The following is a 21,322-nucleotide window of genomic DNA, read 5'->3' as shown; positions in this document are numbered from 1 at the left end:
TCCTCCTGCAACCCCGTCTACGTTATCACGCCCCTGGTTTTTAAACTTTAATAATATAATGTGTAATTGGCATTTACGACCTCTTATCACAGGCCCTCAAAGTGCTTCCTACACATTAATTATGGCTCAATAATTTCCCAGCCAGGGAAAGCACTCCCACTGCTTTCTATAGCTTTCTGTAGCTTGCATGATCAATTGCTTAATGTATTCTGATGTGCTGTTTACCTTTCTCCACAGTTCAATACCTTTGTATATTTTCTTCCCTCTACCACTGGATGAAGCTAACCTCATCTGCTCCCTAAAACTATACCACTTAAGAGGTCAGGACCGCCATTTCACCTTTCCTTTCTATGTTGTCATCTGATCTGCTTTAATTGCCCAGCATGAAAGTTAACATAAGGTTGCCACCTTTCAAAATAAATAAATTACTACATGGAACAACAAACGTTTTGATTATAGAAATACAGTAGCTACAACTGGTGGTATCTTTGGCTTTTGTGGTCAAATGCCACAGTAATTCAGTCCACTACATTAAGCACCTAATCAGGCTGCCAGTAAAGAAAATTAGAATAATAGAATATCAGATTTGGAAGGGACCTGAGGAGGTCATCTAGTCCAACCCCCTGCTCAAAGCAGGACCAAGCCCCAACTAAATCATCCCAGCCAGGGCTTTGTCAAGCCTGACCTTAAAAACTTCGAAGGAAGGAGATTCCACCATCTCCCTAGGTAACGCATTCCAGTGTTTCACCACCCTTCTAGTGAAAAAGTTTTTCCTAATATCCAACCTAAACCTCCCGCACTGCAACTTGACCATTACTCCTCGTTCTGTCATCTGCTACCACTGAGAACAGTCTAGATCCATCCTCTTTGGAACCCTCTTTCAGGTAGTTGAAAGCAGCTATCAAATCCCCCCTCATTCTTCTCTTCCGCAGACTAAACAATCCCAGTTCCCTCAGCTGCTCCTCATAAGTCATGTGTTCCAGTCCCCTAATTATTTTTGTTGCCCTCCGCTGGACGTTTTCCAATTTTTCCCCATCCTTCTTGTAGTGTGGGGCCCAAAACTGGACACAGTACTCCAGATGAGGCCTCACCAATGTCAGATAGAGGGGAACGATTACATCCCTCGATCTGCTGGCAATGCCCCTACTTATACATCCCAAAATGCCATTGGCCTTCTTGGCAACAAGGGCACACTGTTGACTCCAGCTTCTCGTCCACTGTAACCCCTCGGTCCTTTTCTGCTGCCTAACCATTCGGTCCCTAGTCTGTAGCGGTGCCTGGGATTCTTCCGTCCTAAGTGCAGGACTCTGCACTTGTCCTTGTTGAACCTCATCAGATTTCTTTTGGCCCAATCTTCTAATTTCTCTAGGTCCCTCTGTATCCTATCCCTACCTTTCAGCGTATCTACCTCTCCTCCCAGTTTAGTGTCATCTGCAAACTTGCTGAGGGTGCAATCCACACCATCCTCCAGATCATTTATGAAGATGTTGAACAAAACCGGCCCGAGGACCGACCCTTGGGGCACTCCACTTGATACAAGCTGCCAAGTAGACATGGAGCCATTGATCACTACATGTTGAGCCTGACAATCTAGCCAACTTTCTATTCACCTTATCATCCATTCATCCAGCCCATACTTCTTTAACTTGCTGGCAAGAATACTGTGGGAGACCGTGTCAAAAGCATTGCTAAAGTCACGGAACAACACGTCCACTGCTTTCCCCTCATCCACAGAGCCAGTTATCTCGTCGTAGAAGGCAATTAGATTAGTCAGGCATGACTTGCCCTTGGTGGATCCATGCTGACTGTTCCTGATCACTTTCCTCTAAGTGCTTCAGAATTGATTCCTTGAGGACCTGCTCCATGATTTTTCCAGGGACTGAGGTTAGGCTGACTGGCCTTTAGTTCCCAGGATCCTCCTTCTTTCCTTTTTTAAAGATGGGCACTACATTAGCCTTTTTCCAGTCGTCCAGGACTTCCCCCGATCGCCATGAGTTTTCAAAGATAATGGCCAATGGCTCTGCAGTCACATCCGCCAACTCCTTTAGCACTCTCGGATGCAGCACATCCGGCCCCAAGGACTTGTGCTCGTCCAGCTTTTCTAAATAGTCCCAAACCACTTCTTTCTCCACAGAGGGCTGGTCACCTCCTCCCCATTCTGTGCTGCCCAATGCAGTAGTCTGGGAGCTGACCTTGTTCATGAAGACAGAGGCAAAAAAAGCATTGAGTACATTAGCTTTTTCCACATTCTCTTTCCTTTAATGAACTTAGGGTAAAGCAGCCCCATGCCAGAACAATACCAAGTAGGAAGAAAAAACCTGCCAGCTACACGAATACAAAACCAAATAGTTTGCATAAAGCTGCCAGACATGTCAATATAATACCAGACATTGCTAGGGGATGCTGTGAAGGCCAAAACTATAACAGGGTTCAAAAAAGAACTAGACAAGTTCCTGGAGGACCGGCTCCTCAATGGTTATTAGTCAAGATGGTCATGGAGGCAGCCCCCGATCTAGATGTCCCTAGCCCTTGTTTACCAGATGCTGGGAGTGGAAGACAGGGGATGGATCACACAGTGATTGCATGTTCTGTTCATTGCTTCTGAAGCACTTGGCATTGGCCACTGTCAGAAGACAGGATACTGGGGTAGATGGACCACTGGTCTGACCCAGTATGGCCGTTCTTATGTTTTTAAGAGGTAAGCCTATGAGCACTGGCCCACTTGGTCTTTAAAGTTGGTTATACTCCTTGTTTTGCCCTCTCTTTTAGAGAGAGAGATTCTTTAAAAATATGAAGGGGCACATTGTGATCATCCCTGTGCCGACGCAGTGATATTAGAGAGAGGATCAGGCTTAGGTTTCAGAGGAACAACAACGACGACCACACTGCCTTGGTACATCTCTTAAATCTGCAGCCCCTCACCCTAGATTCCCCCCCTTTGGGTTTCTGATGAAAGGAGCAAGCTGGAAATCAGGCTGGTTAGCAAAAGCAAAGATCATTGGAGGCCCATTCTGCCAGCCACTAGAGGGCAAGACAGTTACAAACCAATAACCCGTGAGTTGGTCTGGGAGAAGCTAATCCACAGCAGAGTGTTACCACTTTGGTTAAATGAGGAACGCCTGGTACTATAGACCTGAAGGATGCAGGCTGGAGCATGTTTACATTGCATCTTTCATCAGAAGGATCACACAGCATTCTGTGAAAGGCAGTAGCACAGCCAACCACTGCTTCAGAGCTGGGGCAGGGACAGACACGGGCCCACAGGGAAATAACATGCGAGAACAGAGAAGGGGAAAAGAAAAGGCCGAAGTGATGAAATATGCAGGCCAACGTCCTTGCAGTCTAGTCAGAGAGTAGAATAGAAGGAATAGCCCCAAGAACTTAGGTGCCATGTGTGTGGGGAGGAGGACAGAGCTTTAAAAAATGTGAAGGACAATAGAAAGGGATCTATGTTGTGTTATTCTTTGTATTCTGTACTAAGACACTGCATACGATCTACTGCCACGTCTCTTCTACCTGACAGCCTTAGGGTCTGGATCCAGTGTCACGCTGAAGTCAATAAAATTGAATGGGTGTAAATGAGAGAAGAATCAGACTCACTCCCTCTTTCATGCAGGTCTGGCCATGTCAGCTTTAAGTAAAACCAATTGTGCCCCTGGAAAAGCAAAGCCAAGTCCTTGTAGCCTATAATTACCATGTGAAGTCTGATTGTGGAGCTGTATGCAATAAGTCTGGTGGAGCTCTGCAGTTTCTAGTTGTCCCCATCAGAGGCACCACCAGCCCAACTGGTGCCCCTGCTAGCCTCAGCCAAATGGGCAAGGGTTGAGTGGGCCATGGAGGCCGAATGTCCTCTTAATTCTGAGATGTGTTTCACCTCCTCTTTCCCAGGGCAAAGGTGAAGGCCAATGAGTGAGACATTAGGCCAGCTCCTCAGCTGGTGTCAATCAGCATCCGTGGAGCTAGGCTCCAGCTGGCCGATTGTGAGGATGCTTGTACAAATATTTGGCCATCTGTGGTGTAAATCCAGAGGACCTTAATGATTTACACCTTTATATGAGGGCAGAATTTAGCCCAAAGAAAGTACTGGCCTCCGGCCCCTTTCCTAAGCACTGCGAGAAAACAAAGCCAGCTGTCTAAGGCAGAAAAAGCTAGAACATGACTGACCAACTCCCCTTCCCCCAGCCCTGTACCCACTTGCAGTAGCACAAATAGCAGTTTTATAACTATAATAAGACGCACCAAATTCCACTTCTATTCGGGGAATACCCAGGGCCCTGGCAGAAGCAGCTAGCTCATTTTTCAGTGGATAGGATGGCAGGGTTGCATAGTTTCGAACCCAGCTGTGAACCAGTGGATTTTATAACGCATGATGAGACACAACAGACAAAACGGCCACCAAAAGAACCCTGCTCCTGTGTGCGCTAGCTCCTGGGAACACCTTGTAGCGCTCCATTGTGAGAGACATAGCAATGGATTCTCCTTGAGGCAGACATGGCCAGTAAAAATCCTGTCCAGGCTGAACGGAGACAAAGGAACCTTTCTGAACCCGCTTCAGCACTTTGAGAGAGGAGTCTATCCCGACTAGAGAAAATTCCATGGGAGGGTTAACAAACAAAAAAAAACCCCGCTAGAAAGGATCTGACTCTCTTTTCCATCCTAGAGCTGGTTATAGTAACTGCTATCAAACACCAGGACCAAATTGCTGCTGTAAATGGACACTCCCCCTACCCCTGAAGCTAGTGGGGATGCACCCACTTCCATCAGCTGGGAATCTGGCCTCCCAGATTCTATCCAACCTCAGTCACTGCATTCCCCAGTATGTTACACCAGTGTGATCCAAAGCAGTGGAGAATCAGGCCCTTGGATGTTAAGATGTTTAATGCAGGGACTGCCCCTTGGTAGATGTTTGCCCAGTACTGTAGCCCAACGGGCCCTCAGCCAGCTTGAGCCCTGCAGTATGAATATTACATGATAATAACCACCGGGCTACATTTCTAACCAAACCCCATTGATTTTATCCCTAGTAAATTCTAGCGGGTGTTAACCTAGACGAGTCCATGTTGAGGGCAGTGCTACTATCTCTGCTCCAGAGGTCCCCAGTTCAGATCCTACCCAGGATGGCTTCTTTGTTCCCTCCTTTTTCATTTGTCTCTGCTAATTCCAGGCCGGTCTCTTGAGGCAACTGCTCTGACGCATGCCAGGGAGGGATAGCGAGCCGCCACCGAGGGGGGAGCGGCTGTGATGATGCATGCCCAACATAACTGTATGGGAAGGGGGATGCAGCTCCTTCATCAGTAGCCGTGGAATTCATCATTCATGCCCAAGCCCGAAGGCATTTCCTGCTGCAGGCTCAGGACACGGTATATTTAGCTATAATACATACGTTCTCCCAGGCATTCGTATGGGGGCAGGGGAACAGACTGGTAAATGCCAACGTGCTAAAGGGCTGGGGTGCACATGCAGCAGGCATTGGGGTTTATTAACAATCTAACACCCGCCAGAAAGCGTAACCGGGACAGGGGGATTTGCCTTACATTTGTTGAGTGCATTTCCATGCTGGAGAGTGCGAAGGCAAATAAACCCAGTATTGCTCCCTTGCAATTGCGAGATCAGGCCCTTTGTGCTGCCTGAAGAGCACCACTGAAATGTGGCACCATCTGGGGTGGAAGGGCAGTAGTCACCCCATAGAACACTGTTCAGCAGAGGAAAGAGGGAGAGTTTTGGCAAAGGGCAGCTGTATAAAATCCAATTCTTGTACAAAGTACCAGAGGAGCCTCATTGTTGGTGTTGGGAGCCTGCGTTCTAGACTGTTACTAATCTTAGCAGCCACACACCCAAAGTTCTCTCTCCAAAAGCATGAAGGCCCCATTTGACCCTAAGATTCTAGGAGTTTAGGGAGAAGCCTGATCTTTAAACCACATTTCGATAAGGTCAGTCACCAGAAGGATCCCAAAGCATTTCATGAATTGATCAAAGTGATTTATAATCTCTCCCCAATCCATCTAGTCTCTCTCTCTCTCATTTCCCCTATCAGAGAAATGCAGCCACTTCTGGGCTGGCTGGCACAGAACCACTGTTTAACAGCACACATCAATACTATGCAAATAAAGAACACCTCTGTAACTGAAACTGCAGGACCCTGATTTTAGTGTGGCAGAATGTAACCCCCAAACTAGATTTTTACTAGATACCATATTTAATACCATTCCCCCCGTTTCAAAAAGGGCACAAAATATCTAATGATGGTAAGGGGCCAGGATCGGACATTTACATCTCCTCTGAAAGACAGCACCCCAAGTCTCAGAGCACCCCCGAGACCACCTGAGGGCATGGGTTTTGAACTAAGTCAGGGAAGACAACACTACTGAGTTCCCATCATATCCAGAAGCAGCACCCTGGCCTTTCCCATCCAACTACTGAACAGCTCCGGTGCTGCTTGAACTCAGGAGGTGAGAGACACAATCCTTGGGAGGGCCAGTCTCGCCAGCTGAGATGCTATGAAAATTTGATAACACAGTGACCAGGCCAGATCCCAAACCTGCTGAAGACAATGAACATCAATCCATTGGCTTTGATGGGCTCCAGATCAGGCCCATGGCATAAGCATACAAATGCCATTCTGCCTTCTCTTATTATATTAGCCGGTCAAAACTTTTTTCCTGGAATTTTGCTGTAGGGGAAAGAAATCAGCCCTGTGGCAGGGCTAAGCTTTTAGCAGCAGCAAACTTTTACAAATGTGTTATAAATCCCGAAATGAGGGGTTTCCAATTACCCTTTGTTACAGCAGCCCTGCGGCAGGCTCTCTACTTAGAGAATGAGGGATTGTTATGAGTCAATGTTATTTGTCAGGGCCGGGGCCCTGTTTCACTCACGCTGAAGCATTTCGTGCCCTGTCCTTCCCTAGCAAGAATACTTAGTCCTCAGAGCCCCTTTCCCAGCCATGGACCTCCAGGCAATTTACCAAGATGGAGACATCTCATTATGTCAGGTTTTGCAGCAGGGGAAAGTGAAGCGCAGCAAGGTGAATTGACTAGCCGGGGGCCACAGAGCAAGTCAGTGACAGCGCAGAGAATAAACCCCAGGTCCCCTGCTTTCCAGCGCCATGCTTGCCTCACTGCATACAGCATGCAAAGGGTTTGCCATGCTGCTAGTGCTCTGCCTCCAGGAACAGCCAATAGCTGAAACTTATGGGGGGAGGAGAGAGATGTTCCATAAATTACACATCTCTTCACTCCCATCTAGCCAGCCACTCGCTGGGACCTTCTCCCATTCAGTAGGGGAACAATAGGGTGATCACAACCACCCCAGGCTAAGTACCCGTGACAGAAGGTACCCGTTACACGCACCTTCCATGCCTGACACCCTCCTCCTTGGAGCTTCCACCCACAGATTTTTCCCTTCCCTTGGAAGCCTAGGATTTTGGAGGTTAAATGGGGCTGGGTGGAAGCAGTGACATATCTTCCCCTCCCCCGCACTGAAATGCACTGGAGCAGGGGAGCCTTTTGGAGGGACAGAGCCGAAAGCCAGTAATTTTGTTTGCTATAGACCATTAAAATTAAAAAAGCACTCCTCTCTCAGCCCACAGGATGCTCACGGCTGAGCTATGCTGACCAGAGAGGGTGTGGGGTTAGCTTATGGGCTGGTAAGTCAGGGGCCCAGTTTTCCTCCCATTTGCCATCACTCCTGATTTACACCAGCGCAGGTGAGAAAAGGATCAAACCCTGTTTGGTTTGATTTGCAAAGGTGCTGAGTATCTGCGTCTCCCATTGAAGTTAAAGGCCTGATTTTCAGAGATGATGAGCCCCCCGCTGCCACCATGTGCGCCTGGCCTGGCAAACCAGCCTCCTTCCAGACCAAGTGTGACCTTCCAAAGCACAGGAAGGCCATTCCTCTGAATCGTGACTGCTGCCTGCTGCATACACCACCGTGTGCCCAGAACGGCACTTCTCCTTCATCCTCCAGCTGCTTTTCCAGTGCCTAGAATGAAACCCAGTCAGGCAAGGCCCCGCTTTTCATGCTGTGCCAGAAGACAGTGGCTTTTCTCCTGCTGCTTTGCGTCAGTGGCTTGAAGAGGTACTGATTTAGCAAGCCGCTGCCTGCTGCTGCATAATAGGGTTATTGTCAGGAAAATCCTGCACCAGAAGGTTGATCTTCAGCGAAACATAGACCCAATGGTGAGTTGTGCAACCCCTTTTGCTCTAAAAACACTAACCCTATTGTTCCCCCCCCCTTAGAATTCTCCGGTGTCTGGTTGCCCATTGAAAAGTTTACTTCCCACTGAGCCGAGGCAGACATGCTCGACCCCAATCCAGTGCTCATCATTGCAGGATGTCAAGAACATCTTTGATTTTAAATTCTAGTCACCTGCTGGTTAACAGAACATGCACTCTCCACCCCCATCCACTCCTTGCAGCTCAACTGAGCACTGGCTCCTGCATATGGAAGCTTGAATAAGTCTCCACTTGCCATCTTTTTATGCAACAGCTGAGAATAACAGCCTTAAATAGGTTCCTAGGAGGTGAAAAGCCACCACAGCGAACACGTGCAAACTAAAGCCCAGATCTGGAAAGTATTGGGAGTTAGGCACCTGAAAACCTTTGCTGCCAGCCACCTAGATAATGACCTGTACAGATATGAGTTGCAGTGCAGAACCACCAACCAATCATGTGCCTTTTGGGATTATCCCTTCACAGGATGGCACCTCAGCTCGCCGAGCATGAACGTCCAAATGCTAATGCTGCCACTTTTGGGGACTTGTCCTGATACAAGTGATAACGTAGCATCGTTTGGAGCTTTTTCCTTTTCAGGCTGGTGCACCAGGGACGCAAGCTAGTTAATCATAGCTGGGGCTGGGCTAAGATTGGCACCTGTCCAGGTTTTCCCAGGTATGTCTCTTTTTCAAAGTAGTTGTCATGGGAAGTCTGTCAAGGTGTTCAATCCACACTGCCAGCTGGCCAGTTTGATAGGCTCAGGCTCATCCCAGATGTCCCAGTGTTTTGTACCTCAGGGGGAGAGTGAATTTGGAAGGTGTAACAGGACTCCGAGAGCCTGGAGAGAGTTTGGATGCGGTAAGGCGAGCACTTTGGCTCAGAGTGGAACAGTGGCTGGGAGATGGGTTTGCTTTTGGACTGTATCTGTATACAAATGAAGATGCAGTCTGCAGTGGTCTCCTGGTCCTAGCAGGACAGAGCAGGATCAAGGCTAAATCATATATTATTCTAGCCCCATTGCTGGAGGTTTTCAAGAACAGGTTGGACAAACACCTGGCAGGGATGGGTTAGGTCTATTTGGTCCTGCATCAGTGCAGGGGGCTGGACCAGGTGACCTCTCGAGGTGCCTTCCAGCCCTACATCTCTATAATTCAGTATCCTTCAATCACTATGATTAATTCATTAATTAGCAGATATGTACACCTATGATTCAGGCAGGGCACAGGAAGGTGAGCGGTATTTTAGCTCAATTCCACCCTCAGACCCCAAACAGCAAGAAGTTTCTACTCGCAAGATGAACAGCGAAATAGGTTAACAATGCGGGCATTTTAAATGGCATCATTCAACCTCAGAGTTAACACAGCCATGAGATGAAAGGGGCACCTCACACCTCTCCTAGCTATTGTTTCAGGTTATGTGTTTGCAGACTCAAAGACAGTACACAGCTTAGTCCCACCCCTGCAGATAAAGACACATGCAATTTCTTGCTTTAAAAATGCCAGTAAAGGCAATGCATAGAATAGAGAAGGCAGGTCTGATTCTAGGCTGAGGCATTGGGAAGGTCAGTGGTTTAATATTGAATTCCTAAAATGTTCGTACATTTTTTCTTAAAAGGCCTTTCCTACCCTCCACAATTCAGTGTTAGAATCTAGCCCCAGCTTGCAGTTTTTAAACTGCCAGATTTATTGTTCCAAGGCTTTGAAAGATGTTCGCGAGGATACTTGTAAAAATGACACCATGTCGAGTGAATACTTAACCAGCCACACCGGATTACAGATAGGTATAAAAACAAAACCAACGGGATACTGAGGAGCAACGGCCAAATTTTTAGTGGTTAAAATTCCTGGGTTTTTAATCAGTTTGCGTCACAAACTTAACTTTTTAATTAGTTTCTCTCCATTTTTCTTAAAAGTAAAGAGGGAAACACAACTAGAAGATTAGAATACGTCATTCATACCATATGTCTGCCCAGCAGATCTCAGACTTGGCTGAGCCTTCCAGGAGCTACCACAATGTAACTGTTAAAACACAAGCTCTGGGCCTACTCCAAAGCCTGCTGGAAGTAAAAGGAATGACTCCCATGATTACTGTAGTGCAGTAGCACCTAGGAGCCTGTCATAGACCACAATTCCATTGTGCTAGGGGCTGTACAAACATAGAACAGGGAGCCGCTGCCACAAAGAGTTTACAATCTAACACTGCCTCTGACCTCAGTATAGCTTTGGACAAGGCTCAAGCTAATCCTGGTGGATATTTACAGGTCTCTAAACTGTGTATTTCAGGTAGCACTTATCTCTTCAGCGTAGATACTCACTACAGTGACGGGAGGGGTTCTCCCATTGCTGTAGTAATTAATGAAGCCCGTGGAAGAATTCTTTGTCGACCTAGCGCTGTCTAGGTCGGCTTAGCTACATCTCTCGGGGGATGGATTTTTCACACCCCTGGGGGACAGCTATGCCAATGTACATTTTCAGTGTTGACCAGCCCATAGTTTTGGGCTAGAGAAGTAAGAAGCACCAAAGACTAGGGCAGCAGCACATCTTTTGAGATGGGAAATGATGGGCAAAGTTCACTGGAGTTAAGACTCTGCCTTTTGTTGTACATGATATGTAATACATGAGGTCTTGGCTTGCAAAATGACTGTCCCAGAAGAGTCTTGTACCAATGACTTGAGATTGACGCTCGCTAGACCAGCTCCTCAGCTGGTGAAGTCAGTGTAGGTGGAAGGCAGACGTGAGCCCCAGAGAGACAAAGCAATGGCCCCTTTTAAACATATTTAATAGTTTTCAAACTTTATTTCATGGTGATTGACGAAAGACACAAGTTAGTAATGGTTATATCATGCTTCTCCTCTACTGTGCATTGCCCTTCAGAATTCATACAGCAGTTCACAATCGTCATTAATTTACCCTAAAAATGAAGCCACATGGACAGACAAATTGTAAAAAAAATAGCCAACCAACCAACCAACCAACCAACCAAAAAAAAGTTGAAAAAAAAAATCAAAACTCAATGTCTTTTTGTACATAGGAGTTCTAAATGCTGTTGAAAATAAAGCCGAAGTTAAGTGCACGGCCTCTAGGGAGCGCTGCTGAATCCGATGTTGGGTCAAGGTGCTTTTCAACAAGGACACAATGTTTTGTTTTAAGGCATTTCCAAGCCCCAGCAAAAGCAGACAGTGTATTGTTTTGCAGTGACCTTGGCTTCATTTTAGTGGCATTCTGGGAAATTAGCAGCTTCCTGTCTGCGCACCCCTCTCCCTCTGGCTGGAATTGTCAGCCCTTAATTGCAGCTTAGGAGGTTGCACTGTCCAGCTAAAATACAGAAGGAGAGTTTTGCATTTCTGCCTTGCCAGTCCTAGTTAGCCTCTGGCGACCTACACCATGTGCTTAAAGTCCAGTAGTCAGTTTGCTTTACAACACAATCACATTACTCTCCAACAGGACCCACAATATATTTACAGTCGCCACTTAAAATGTGGTATTGCCACACACAAGAAAATACTGGGATCTCCATTGTAGCTCTCAGAAGGCCATGACCCCCATTGAGTCACTAACCACTTTGGATTTTTTTTCGGGACAGCAACAACGTAGGTGTAGATTTCCACCGGGAGAAATACATCTATGTTTTGCCTGCTGGGACATGAAACAAGGACTGTTCAGGTGGGATGGAGTTTTTTATTTCTTTAAGCGGGATCAGGTAAATAAAGCTAGGCAGGGAAAAGAAGAAACACATCAGGCAAGGAATATCAAACAACCCCCCCGCCTCTTCCCCACCTCAAAAGAAAGGAAAAGGAGTACTTGTGGCACCTTAGAGACTAACAAATTTATTAGAGCATAAGCTTTCGTGAGCTACAGCTCACTTCATCGGATGCATTTGGTGGAAAAAACAGAGGAGAGATTTATATACACACACACAGAGAACATGAAACAATGGGTTTATCATACACACTGTAAGGAGAGTGAAATAGCTGGAAATAGCCTACCTTGCTTGTCACCATGAAAGGTTTTCCTCCTTCCCCCCCCCCCCGCTGCTGGTGATGGCTTATCTTAAGTGATCACTCTCCTTACAGTGTGTATGATAAACCCATTGTTTCATGTTCTCTGTGTGTGTATATAAATCTCTCCTCTGTTTTTTCCACCAAATGCATCCGATGAAGTGAGCTGTAGCTCACGAAAGCTTATGCTCTAATAAATTTGTTAGTCTCTAAGGTGCCACAAGTACTCCTTTTCTTTTTGTGAATACAGACTAACACGGCTGCTACTCTGAAACCTGTCAAAAGAAAGGGAATCACAAGCCCAAGACATGGCATCTTTTGAGGCCTGGGACACTTTCTAGGCCAGACGTCCCTGGTGCGACTTGGTCTGACTTTAAAAGTAGAACCCTTGCTTTAAAAGGGGGGAAAAAAAGTGGTTTTAAAAGGTATGTTGGTTGCCTTCGCTTCTCCTGCCTTCAGATCTCACCCCACAAAAAGCAGTTGGGTTTCCTGGCTCAGAGTTCAGCCCGGAGAAATGTTATTTTCTTGAGGGGAGGGAGCACCAGCAGGCAGTCCAGAAAACTGCCACAAGCTTATATCATTTTATAAGAGGCAGGATCTTGCAAAGTCATGCTCCTTGCTCCATAAAATGTGCTTTACACACAGTAGAGCAAAACCCGCCTAGCTCGGGGGGGGGGGGGGGGGAAGGAGATGTACCCTATTAGAGAGCATCCGTGAGTCCGTCTCACAGACAATGAAACTGAACACAGCAGGTCTAGAGTGAAAAATCGGGACACTTTTTTTTCAGGGGGAGGGGGAAATAGTTGTGTATATAAGACAAAGCCCCTTATATCGTGATTGTCCAGATAATATCGGGACGGCTGGTCACCCTAAACAGGTCAGTCTTTTTCAGCATCTTGGTCCTTTTTTCTTAAAAAGCCTTGGGGACTTTTTTCCCTTAACAAGAGAATCAGTGTTTGCATACAATGCATACATGTAAATCGACACACACACATGCACACTGGGTTCGGAGCTGGCATTACAGTATTTGCATCGTAGCAAATTTTTACAAGGAATGATTTGCATTGTGAAAAATAAAAATCGCTTTAAAAAAAAACAAAAAAAACCCCTACAACCCTTTCTCTTGCCTGTACAGTAAGGGCCAAATCTTGTTCCCCACTGAAGTTATGGTTTGTATCATGGTCGTGTCTATGGGCATTGGCCAGGATCAGGTCCCCTGTTGTGCTGGCTGTTGTACAAACATGAAGTCAATGGCCAAACACCCATTAGCTTTCAAGGCATGTAAGCAGAAATCCTTAGGACAGCTGGTCCAAAACCATCATCTCTGTAAATAGAGGACAGGCTGGAAAAGGGAAGTGTGCTTCACATGGATTACAGAGGAAAAGGGCCCTTAGCCTGTGCCCTCAAATCTTGTTGACCTTAACAGGAGATTGGGGACGGGTGACCCTCAATGGATCAAGCCCCGGACATTCAACATACTTTGCAGCGTTCTCACTGGCACAAGAGAGGGCATGTTTTGGTAAACAGCAAAGACTCTTGGAAAGCGCAGCGAGGCCAAGTGGGCAGTTGGGACATGTCTGGATAAAAATAAAGCCTGGAAATAGGTTTCCCAGCTGCTTCTGCACGCATCCAGGAGGAGATTAACACGTAAAGAAGCTGCTGCCCCTCCTCAGCCAAACTGATAAAAAAAAAAAATTGAGTTCAGCGAGTCGTCAAGGAGGCACGAGCCAACCACAGAGCGGAGCTTTCCAACCTGCTATGAGCTGAGCTTGGTCCATCTTCCAGCAAGCAGCGTTCCCTGACAAAGTATCCCAGAGAAAACCACTTGAGATCCTCACACACTGCCATTACTGACAGAGAGGAAAGAAGGGGATGGATACGAAGCCCGGAAAAGACTTGGTAGATCTTGGCCCAAATGCAACGTGATGTTTCCCTCCCCCGAATGACTGCTTCTCCACTCAGCCAGGAATGAAGGAAGCGGAGCGTGGGGACAGCCTGAGATCAGAAAGCAAGGGTTCCCCGAAGGCCGCAGGTCTGGCCAGCGCTGCGATCCTCGTGTTTCTCCCCCCTCGTGGGCATGAACAAGAACCAACAAAAAATAAAAATAAAATAAGGCAGGGGGGTGGGGTGGGGAAAAAGGCTTCAAGTATTAATGACATTTACAATGAAGGAGGCTATGTGGGTTTGTTCCTCAGTCACTTCCTGGAGACTTGGTTCAGGGCTTGTTCTATGTTGCTGCTGCTCGAGCAAAGTCCAACCGATGTGGCTACAATGCAACCAAACAAATAACCAACCGAAAAAACAACAACAGGTGTTTCCTCCCCCTTTCTCCCTCACCCCCCCAAAATATAAAAAGCAATAAGTTTACAAAAATAGAAAATAATTACAGCAAGAGGCAGGAGGGGGAAGGGGAAGGAAGGGCTCCTGGGGGGTTTATTTGGCTGAGCAGTGTAATATCGTCTGGTTGTTTAAAGCGTCCTCCACCAGGTGCAGTTCTTGGCGGTCGACTATCACGTCCCTTATGCAGCCAATAAAGCCAGTGCTGTAGGCCTTGGGCAGTTTGTGAGCCACGCCGAGCTTCTCTATTCCCCCTGCAAGAGATGGGATGGAAAGATCAGGTAGGGGCACAGAGGATGGGCCATCCTAGCACTTGTGCAATGCTGCCTGCAACGCTGCATAGCTGGGATTCCTTCCTGACTCCTCAGCAAGGAGTAGTTGATGCCATGAAGCTTAAGAGTTAATTACTAGAGCGGACTGAAAGGTTTCACCTGAAAAGTTTACCTGGCTGGCTTTGTCAAAAATGAATTTGTTTACAAGTCAACGCCAAGTCCGGGGAAAAAATTAGTTTTTCCTGGAGGGGATTTTTTAAACGAAAACTTACATTTCATATCAGCAGTTAGACTTCAAATATCGTTTTGTTTCTTTTTTGTTTGAAGGTGAAAATGCAGTGAAATGGCATTTTAAGTGGAAACAAAATTAATCATGTTGCAATGTTGATTCAAAACAAAACCTGACAGGTTCAGTGGGAAAACACTTTTTCTTTTTTTTTTTAAATCAGAATTTCTTGTGAGAAAGATTTTGGGTTTCCAACCAGCTCTGTTGATGGCCCTTCTCTTAACTCCCATGGTGACAAACGATAGAGAGGATACAGCCACCGCATCGTTAAAGGCGGCATTGTCCATTAGGAAACCCTCCTATAACTTTGGCATGGGAAATTGACTAGAGTCGAAAATGGCACCACTTCCCTCTAATGGTGGATGTGTCTGCAAAGGCTGGAGAGAATGTGTCACCTTGCTTCTTTGTTACAGATCATCAAAAACACTACTTGTTGACCATTTTGATTTATCTGAAGACCTCCCCTTACAACCTGAGCATCCCGCAATCCTTAACGTATTGACCCCCCAACACCCACGTGAGGGGCTATTATAATCATTTGACAGATGGGGAACGAGGTATGGAGAGGCTAAGTGACTTGCCCAAACACTGTGGTGGAACAGAGAACTGAACACAGGTCTCCCGAGTCTGACGCGAGCACACTAATGATTGGAGCTAACGGCTCACTGCTGCGTCTTCAAGCTGAGAGCGCTTGCACTGGCTGTATCTGAAGACCATCGGGTGTAATTAAGCAGGGTTAATAGTATTCGTTGTGGGTCATTTTGGACCCTGTCCTGCCTCCACGGATGTGAACAAATGGTACTGAGGTCAGTCCTGCTCTCACCCACGTCAATAGGCATTTTTGCTGTGGGTTTCAGTGGGGGCAGGATTGGAAACAACGAGCCAAATGTCACAACTCCACTGGATTTGACACTGGCAGAGAATTTGGCCCCATAGATGTATATTCCTGTAGGTTATCTTCTGTTGACAGGCTGCATCTTGATAAGGACATATGGATATTTGTAGCAGGGTTGCTGCCTCCAGAGCACCGCCCCCCTTGGCATTGGGTGGCCCTGCAGCATCCCTGCCTCAGTTTCCCTTTCTTCTGAGCTCCTCAATCAATGCCTCACAAGCTTTTTCTCTTGGCCAGTAATACTTTGCTTTATTATCATAGACCATTCAAAATGGAGCCCTCAAAGTCCAAAGTCCAGATATTTATCCACTCATGTTCTTCAGCAAGCCCCACACGTCTGGAGCCTTTCACAGCTTTGGCAGGCTGCTCCCAGCCCCATCTAGCTGGAGTCTTCTCTCCCTAGTATCACAGGGTCTCCTTCTGCTGCCTGCAGCCCCCAGGCCTCTCCTCCTCTCTTGTTGCCCAGGCTTTTCTCTGACATATCCCAGAGGCCTGCTTGAGGCACAGGACCCATTTCCCTGCCTAGGGAGGAAAGCCGAGTGTGGAGCCTTCTGTCCTTTAACAGGCCGGTCACCCTGTGCCAGTGCTTCTATACCTAACAGAGCTCTTCTGTCAGCAGTAAGTGCTTTCAGAGTTGGGAACCAGGATTCCAGCCCCAGAATAGCACTATTTTTAGATCACCCTCATATTCACAGCCCTGTATGGGCAGCGGCGAATTAATCCTTGTGACACCGCTGGAAGGTAGGAGAGCAAGCAGGATTCCCATTTTATAGCTGGAGAACCGAGATGGAAAGGCAAAGGGACTTGCCCAAGGCTCCACAATGAGCGAGGGGCAGACTGGACATTAGAACTCAAGACCTCCTGACTCCCAACCCAGTGCTAATTCCTCCAGACCTCGCTGCCTTCTGTCTCTGCCTTTTATAATGGGGAGGGGAAGAGTCTCTCCATAGGTAGGTTTGTCACCACATCACATTATAAGGCTGATTTGTTTGCATTACGGGCATGAGACAGAGGGAGAGAAAGAGGACCCTCGGCAGTGAGGCTCAGAGCCCAGATCAACAGACTCGGGCTTGTGTTGTGGGGCTAAAACAGTAGTGTAGATGTCCCGGCTGGAGCTAGGGCTCTGAAATCTGGTGATGGGGGCAAGACCTCGGAGTCCAGGCTCCAACCCAAATGTCCACACCGCTATTTTTAGCCCCACGAGCCCGAGTCAGGCGACCCGGGCTCTAAGACGCACTGCTGTGGGGCTTTTTGGCTGTGTAGACGTACCCTGAGAGAGAGTGCGTGCGCGTGTGTGTAACTGTCGTGTCTTCACACTCCTGGGGCTGAGCGTCCCAGCCACCGAGATTGCTGTCTGAGGAGTTTGATTAAACTGATTACGAACATGTGGAGACTCAAGCCCCGATTCTGCAAGGAAACTAAGCATGTGCAGAACTTTATGCACATGAGTTACCCCTGGACATCAATGGGACCACTCACATGCTTGACGTTCTACGTGTGCTTAAAAACCCCGCTGAATTGGAGCCTCCCAGACTTTGAAATGACACCCCTGGGCAGTGCCAAGTTCTGTCTCTCCCTTTCTCTGCCCAGCGAAATGACATTCCGCCCCCCAACTGGAACGGCAGGCAGGGTGTTCTGATACTGGTGCGTGCATGAGACTGTTTTCAATGGCAGAAGTAGTGAAATGTTTTTAAGAAAGAAGCCCTTATCTGAAATCAGGACACAGTTCTCTGTCAGCAAAGCTGCCGGAGGAAAAAGCACAGGGCCAGAGAATATTTCCATCATCAACTTCCCACTTGGACACGAGTACACTGACATCTCTGGCACATGTGGGGAAACCAACTCCTCCTGCTGCCTTCCCCACCAGGATGCTGCCTTGCTGTATGGAGAATGTTCCTTTAACAGGCACTGCAAGGGGCCTGCCAAAGATTCCACAGGAGGAGTATGACATAGGTGGGAACAGACGCTGGATTTTGAGGGGTAGACACCCACTAGGCGAACCCACAGTGCCGCCTGTACAATTTCTGTACTTGGTTAGACCAGCTGTCAAAGGAGGTTAATGCTGATCCACTTGTGTCCAGTCTTTTGAGATTTACAGAGGAAAATGTGCTATCCCTTGAACTGTACAGCTGTGCCTATGGCACAAAGCAGTCATCACCTTCTACGGCACTGTGACCCATCACACAGATTTATGCCAGGGCTGATATTTTCAGACAACTCAGGGATTTAGGACTCAGTTCCCATTGGGGTTAATGGGAAGTGTGTCTAACCCTCCTTGGGGGCTTTGAGACTCTCCACTCCGGGGCACAGAAGGGAATTTCATTATTTCTTCCCATGTTCAACTTACCCAGCCATAGGGCTCCGTCAGTGTCTAGCTGAGTTGCTCCAAGAGGGGAAGAACCAGTTATGGGGGCTTCGTTTCCAACCTGCAAGGAGCCATCTCTGTGTACTCTGGTCCCAGAAAAGAGAGAGGGATGCTCAGTAAAGGGGCCTGGAGCAGTGGTCTGCCTTAGCCTGACTAGGGAAGCTGCCGATGGCTCCACCACCATGCATCAGCCCCCTGCCCTCTGTGCTGTCTCTGGACCCCTGCAGGCTTCAGTTTCTCCTGCCAGCACTCCTGCACTATCCCCTGCAGCGACTCCTCCTGGGAGAGGCTGGTACGACAAGCAAGGTGAGCTCTCTCCTCCAGCCTGCCTCCTAATACAGGGGAGGTGGGGTCCTGCTGCAAGCTGATGTCCCAGGCAAAGCTCTTCCAACAGTCCCTGCCTCCTAATACTCCCTCCAGAATCATCAGCAGAAACCACTGGCATTCCAGCCATGCGAGCAGCTCACCACTCCCCTCATCACCAATATAAATAAAACCCATGGGAGGCCCAACACGAACAGAATTCCAAGCCCTTAGTCGGCTAAAATAAAAGGCATGGACCGGGAGTACTTCCTTGAGCCTGCTCCTTTCACATTTCCTAGAATCTAGGGCAGGCAAGTCAAGGCACGCACCCCCCCAACGCCACATTGGCCGAATACCACTCCTCTATTATTATCTGTAGGGCTCAGTGACCCATGGAGACCGTGGGGCCTGGCTCCAGGGCCATGACTCAGGTGCCCGAGACATGACCCAGCCCAGCTCATGCCCAGCTGTGAGCACACTGACTGCAACCCCGCCAGCCCTTACGCCTCTTTGCTGCCTGCCTCTCTGAACCGTCTCACCTGTACGCTTTGATTTGGATCCACTGGTTCGTGTTCACTGGCACTGTGGAACGCAGGACAACCGGCTTGGAGCCAAGGTCGTAGGTCATCTGCACGTAACCGTCCACTATGGCCAGGGCGATGTAGTCCGACCGCTCCAGCCCCTTCCCGCTCCACAGGATCAGACCCTGGGTGGCTTCCGTCTTGATGTTCAGTTCAAAGTGGTTCTCCTGCAAGGCCTTCTCGCTGCACCGAGGGGCCGAGTGGAGGAAGGGAAGACAGGCCTGAGTCAGGAAGGGGGCTACTGAAGCAATGGGCAGCCCCCCACTCGGGCTTAGAGGCAGGTGACCAGCCCGCCAGAGCAGCATGCTCCTCTGTTTCCAGGCAGGTCACTGCTCTGGCTGGTTTCCCCCGGCTAGCCTCTGGAATAAGGCACGGGGAGCGTGGGTGGGTGGGGGGGCGTGTGGCGGGGTTATACACCTGTCTGCAGTACGTGATGGATCTCAGGCATAGGCAACTCACAAGGCCTGATGTGCTGTTTGCAAAATGGTATGAGAGGAGAGGCAGGGGCTGAAGCAGCCCGGTTCGGCCCCACCTTGGCCCCTGCAAAAGGTCCGAGGCTCATGAGCCTTGCCTGGGGTTTAGGTTGGTATGCAGGTCCTGCAGAATGGTGGGGTGGGGAGGGGCTGGGCAGGCCCCGATTCTGCTCTCGAACACGGCTTCACGCACAGCAGCCTTTGAGCCGGGCAAGTTCAGTACAAAGGAGGCTCCGTCAGCTGGACTAGAAGTGCCCTGGGAAGGAGTCAGCTGGGGGCTGGTGCCATTTTGCCCTCCACCAGCAAGTTCCCTGGGACTGGCCAGAGGAGACATCAATCAGCTTGCTGGGGCCACACACGAGGGAAGGACCCCCCCAACACCTCTGCCTCCTCACCCCCAAAGCCCCAGGGTCATCCTCTGCCCAGCCCACTGGCCTGACTCACAGGACACCAGCAGGGAGCAGTGATGGAGTGGCCCTGTGTCAGAGTGCCTTCTTGAGCATCCAGAAATAGCACCAAAGGGTTAATGGCGAGACCATCAGGCTTCTCCAATGTCACTGAACCCCCGCAGTGACTCCGACTGACACCCACCCTCTATGGCGCGGCTCCAGGGAAGAGAGGCATGATAGGACCTGGGGGGGAAGGCTGCACTTTGCACCTGGGGCAACAGAGACAGTCTCCTCCTAAAACCAGTGCATTACCGGGACCAGACTATCCCCCATCAGAACCCACATCTCCACTCGGTCATTCCTGGGCAAGGATACAATACCCCGGCCCAGTTCCTGCCACTGGCTACTGCACTGGGTGACTGGCCACGTTGCCACTGGGGCTACAGGGGGCTATAAATGCTGGGTTTCCCCCTCTGTTCTCCCAAGAGGCTGCCGCTGACCCGTGTGCACACAGAACACCAGACAAAACAGAGAGCCGCAGGGAGAGCATTTTATTCCCAAGGGACACTGCAGCCAAAGAGCCAGATGGCAGCTTTGGGTGAAGCCCGCATCACCAGCGATACGACCCAGCCTCCCCACTAAGCTGTGGGCATTTGCTCTATCAAGCGCTTGCTTGGCGGGTGAGTTACTGTTGAAAGGCAGATCCAGAGGGGGTAAATGACTTGCTCCAGGCCACAGAGCTGTAATCCCATCTCCTGAGTCCTCGTTCTGTGCTGTATGGGCTCCCCCCGGCCTCCCTTTATTTCAGGCTCTCGCAGGCTGCGAACCATTGTCCCTTATCAATAAAAAGCCAAACATTCAGACACGCACAACAGACAGAGAGGCCAACGAAGCAGCAACACCAGAGCGCACGAGACACAAGAGCCGAAGCCTGGCGGAGACTCACCTGTGATCCAGGGCATAGTCCAGTGCTTCAGGACTTAGAAGCAGGAAGAAAGGGGAGGCATGCCATAAGCGCCAGAGGAGAAAAAAGAAAAACACCCGCCTGGCTCACAGAAGGCCCTGGGTGCGGTGCATGGCCCTGCCTGGCTCAGGGCAGCTTCTCACCCTGAGCATAAAGCCTGGGGAATGGGCTCTAGAGGGAACTGCAGTGGGGAATCAAATGTCCTTTGGGGCTGCCTGGGTTTCCTGACATCCCCGGGGTGAATTCTCAGGAC

The 21,322-nt window shown here is 48.8% G+C and overlaps 1 protein-coding gene across 1 annotated transcript in view; it reads right to left on the bottom strand.

Annotated features, from left to right (window-relative positions):
- Positions 1-14,107: 14,107 nt before the first annotated feature.
- AGRN (agrin) overlaps positions 14,108-21,322 on the bottom strand; it is a 221,870-nt gene continuing 214,655 nt past the window's right edge. The window contains 4 exon segments of the mRNA XM_043499853.1: positions 14,108-14,798; positions 18,342-18,445; positions 19,202-19,426; positions 21,052-21,084. Coding sequence (XP_043355788.1) covers positions 14,641-14,798; positions 18,342-18,445; positions 19,202-19,426; positions 21,052-21,084 — 520 coding nt within the window. The 3' untranslated portion in view covers positions 14,108-14,640.

The sequence above is a fragment of the Dermochelys coriacea genome, chromosome 18 (genome assembly GCF_009764565.3).
Source record: "Dermochelys coriacea isolate rDerCor1 chromosome 18, rDerCor1.pri.v4, whole genome shotgun sequence".
Classification (NCBI taxonomy): Eukaryota; Metazoa; Chordata; order Testudines; family Dermochelyidae; genus Dermochelys; species Dermochelys coriacea.
Note: the sequence above shows the minus strand (reverse complement) of the source record. Positions and strands in the feature narration are given on the sequence as shown.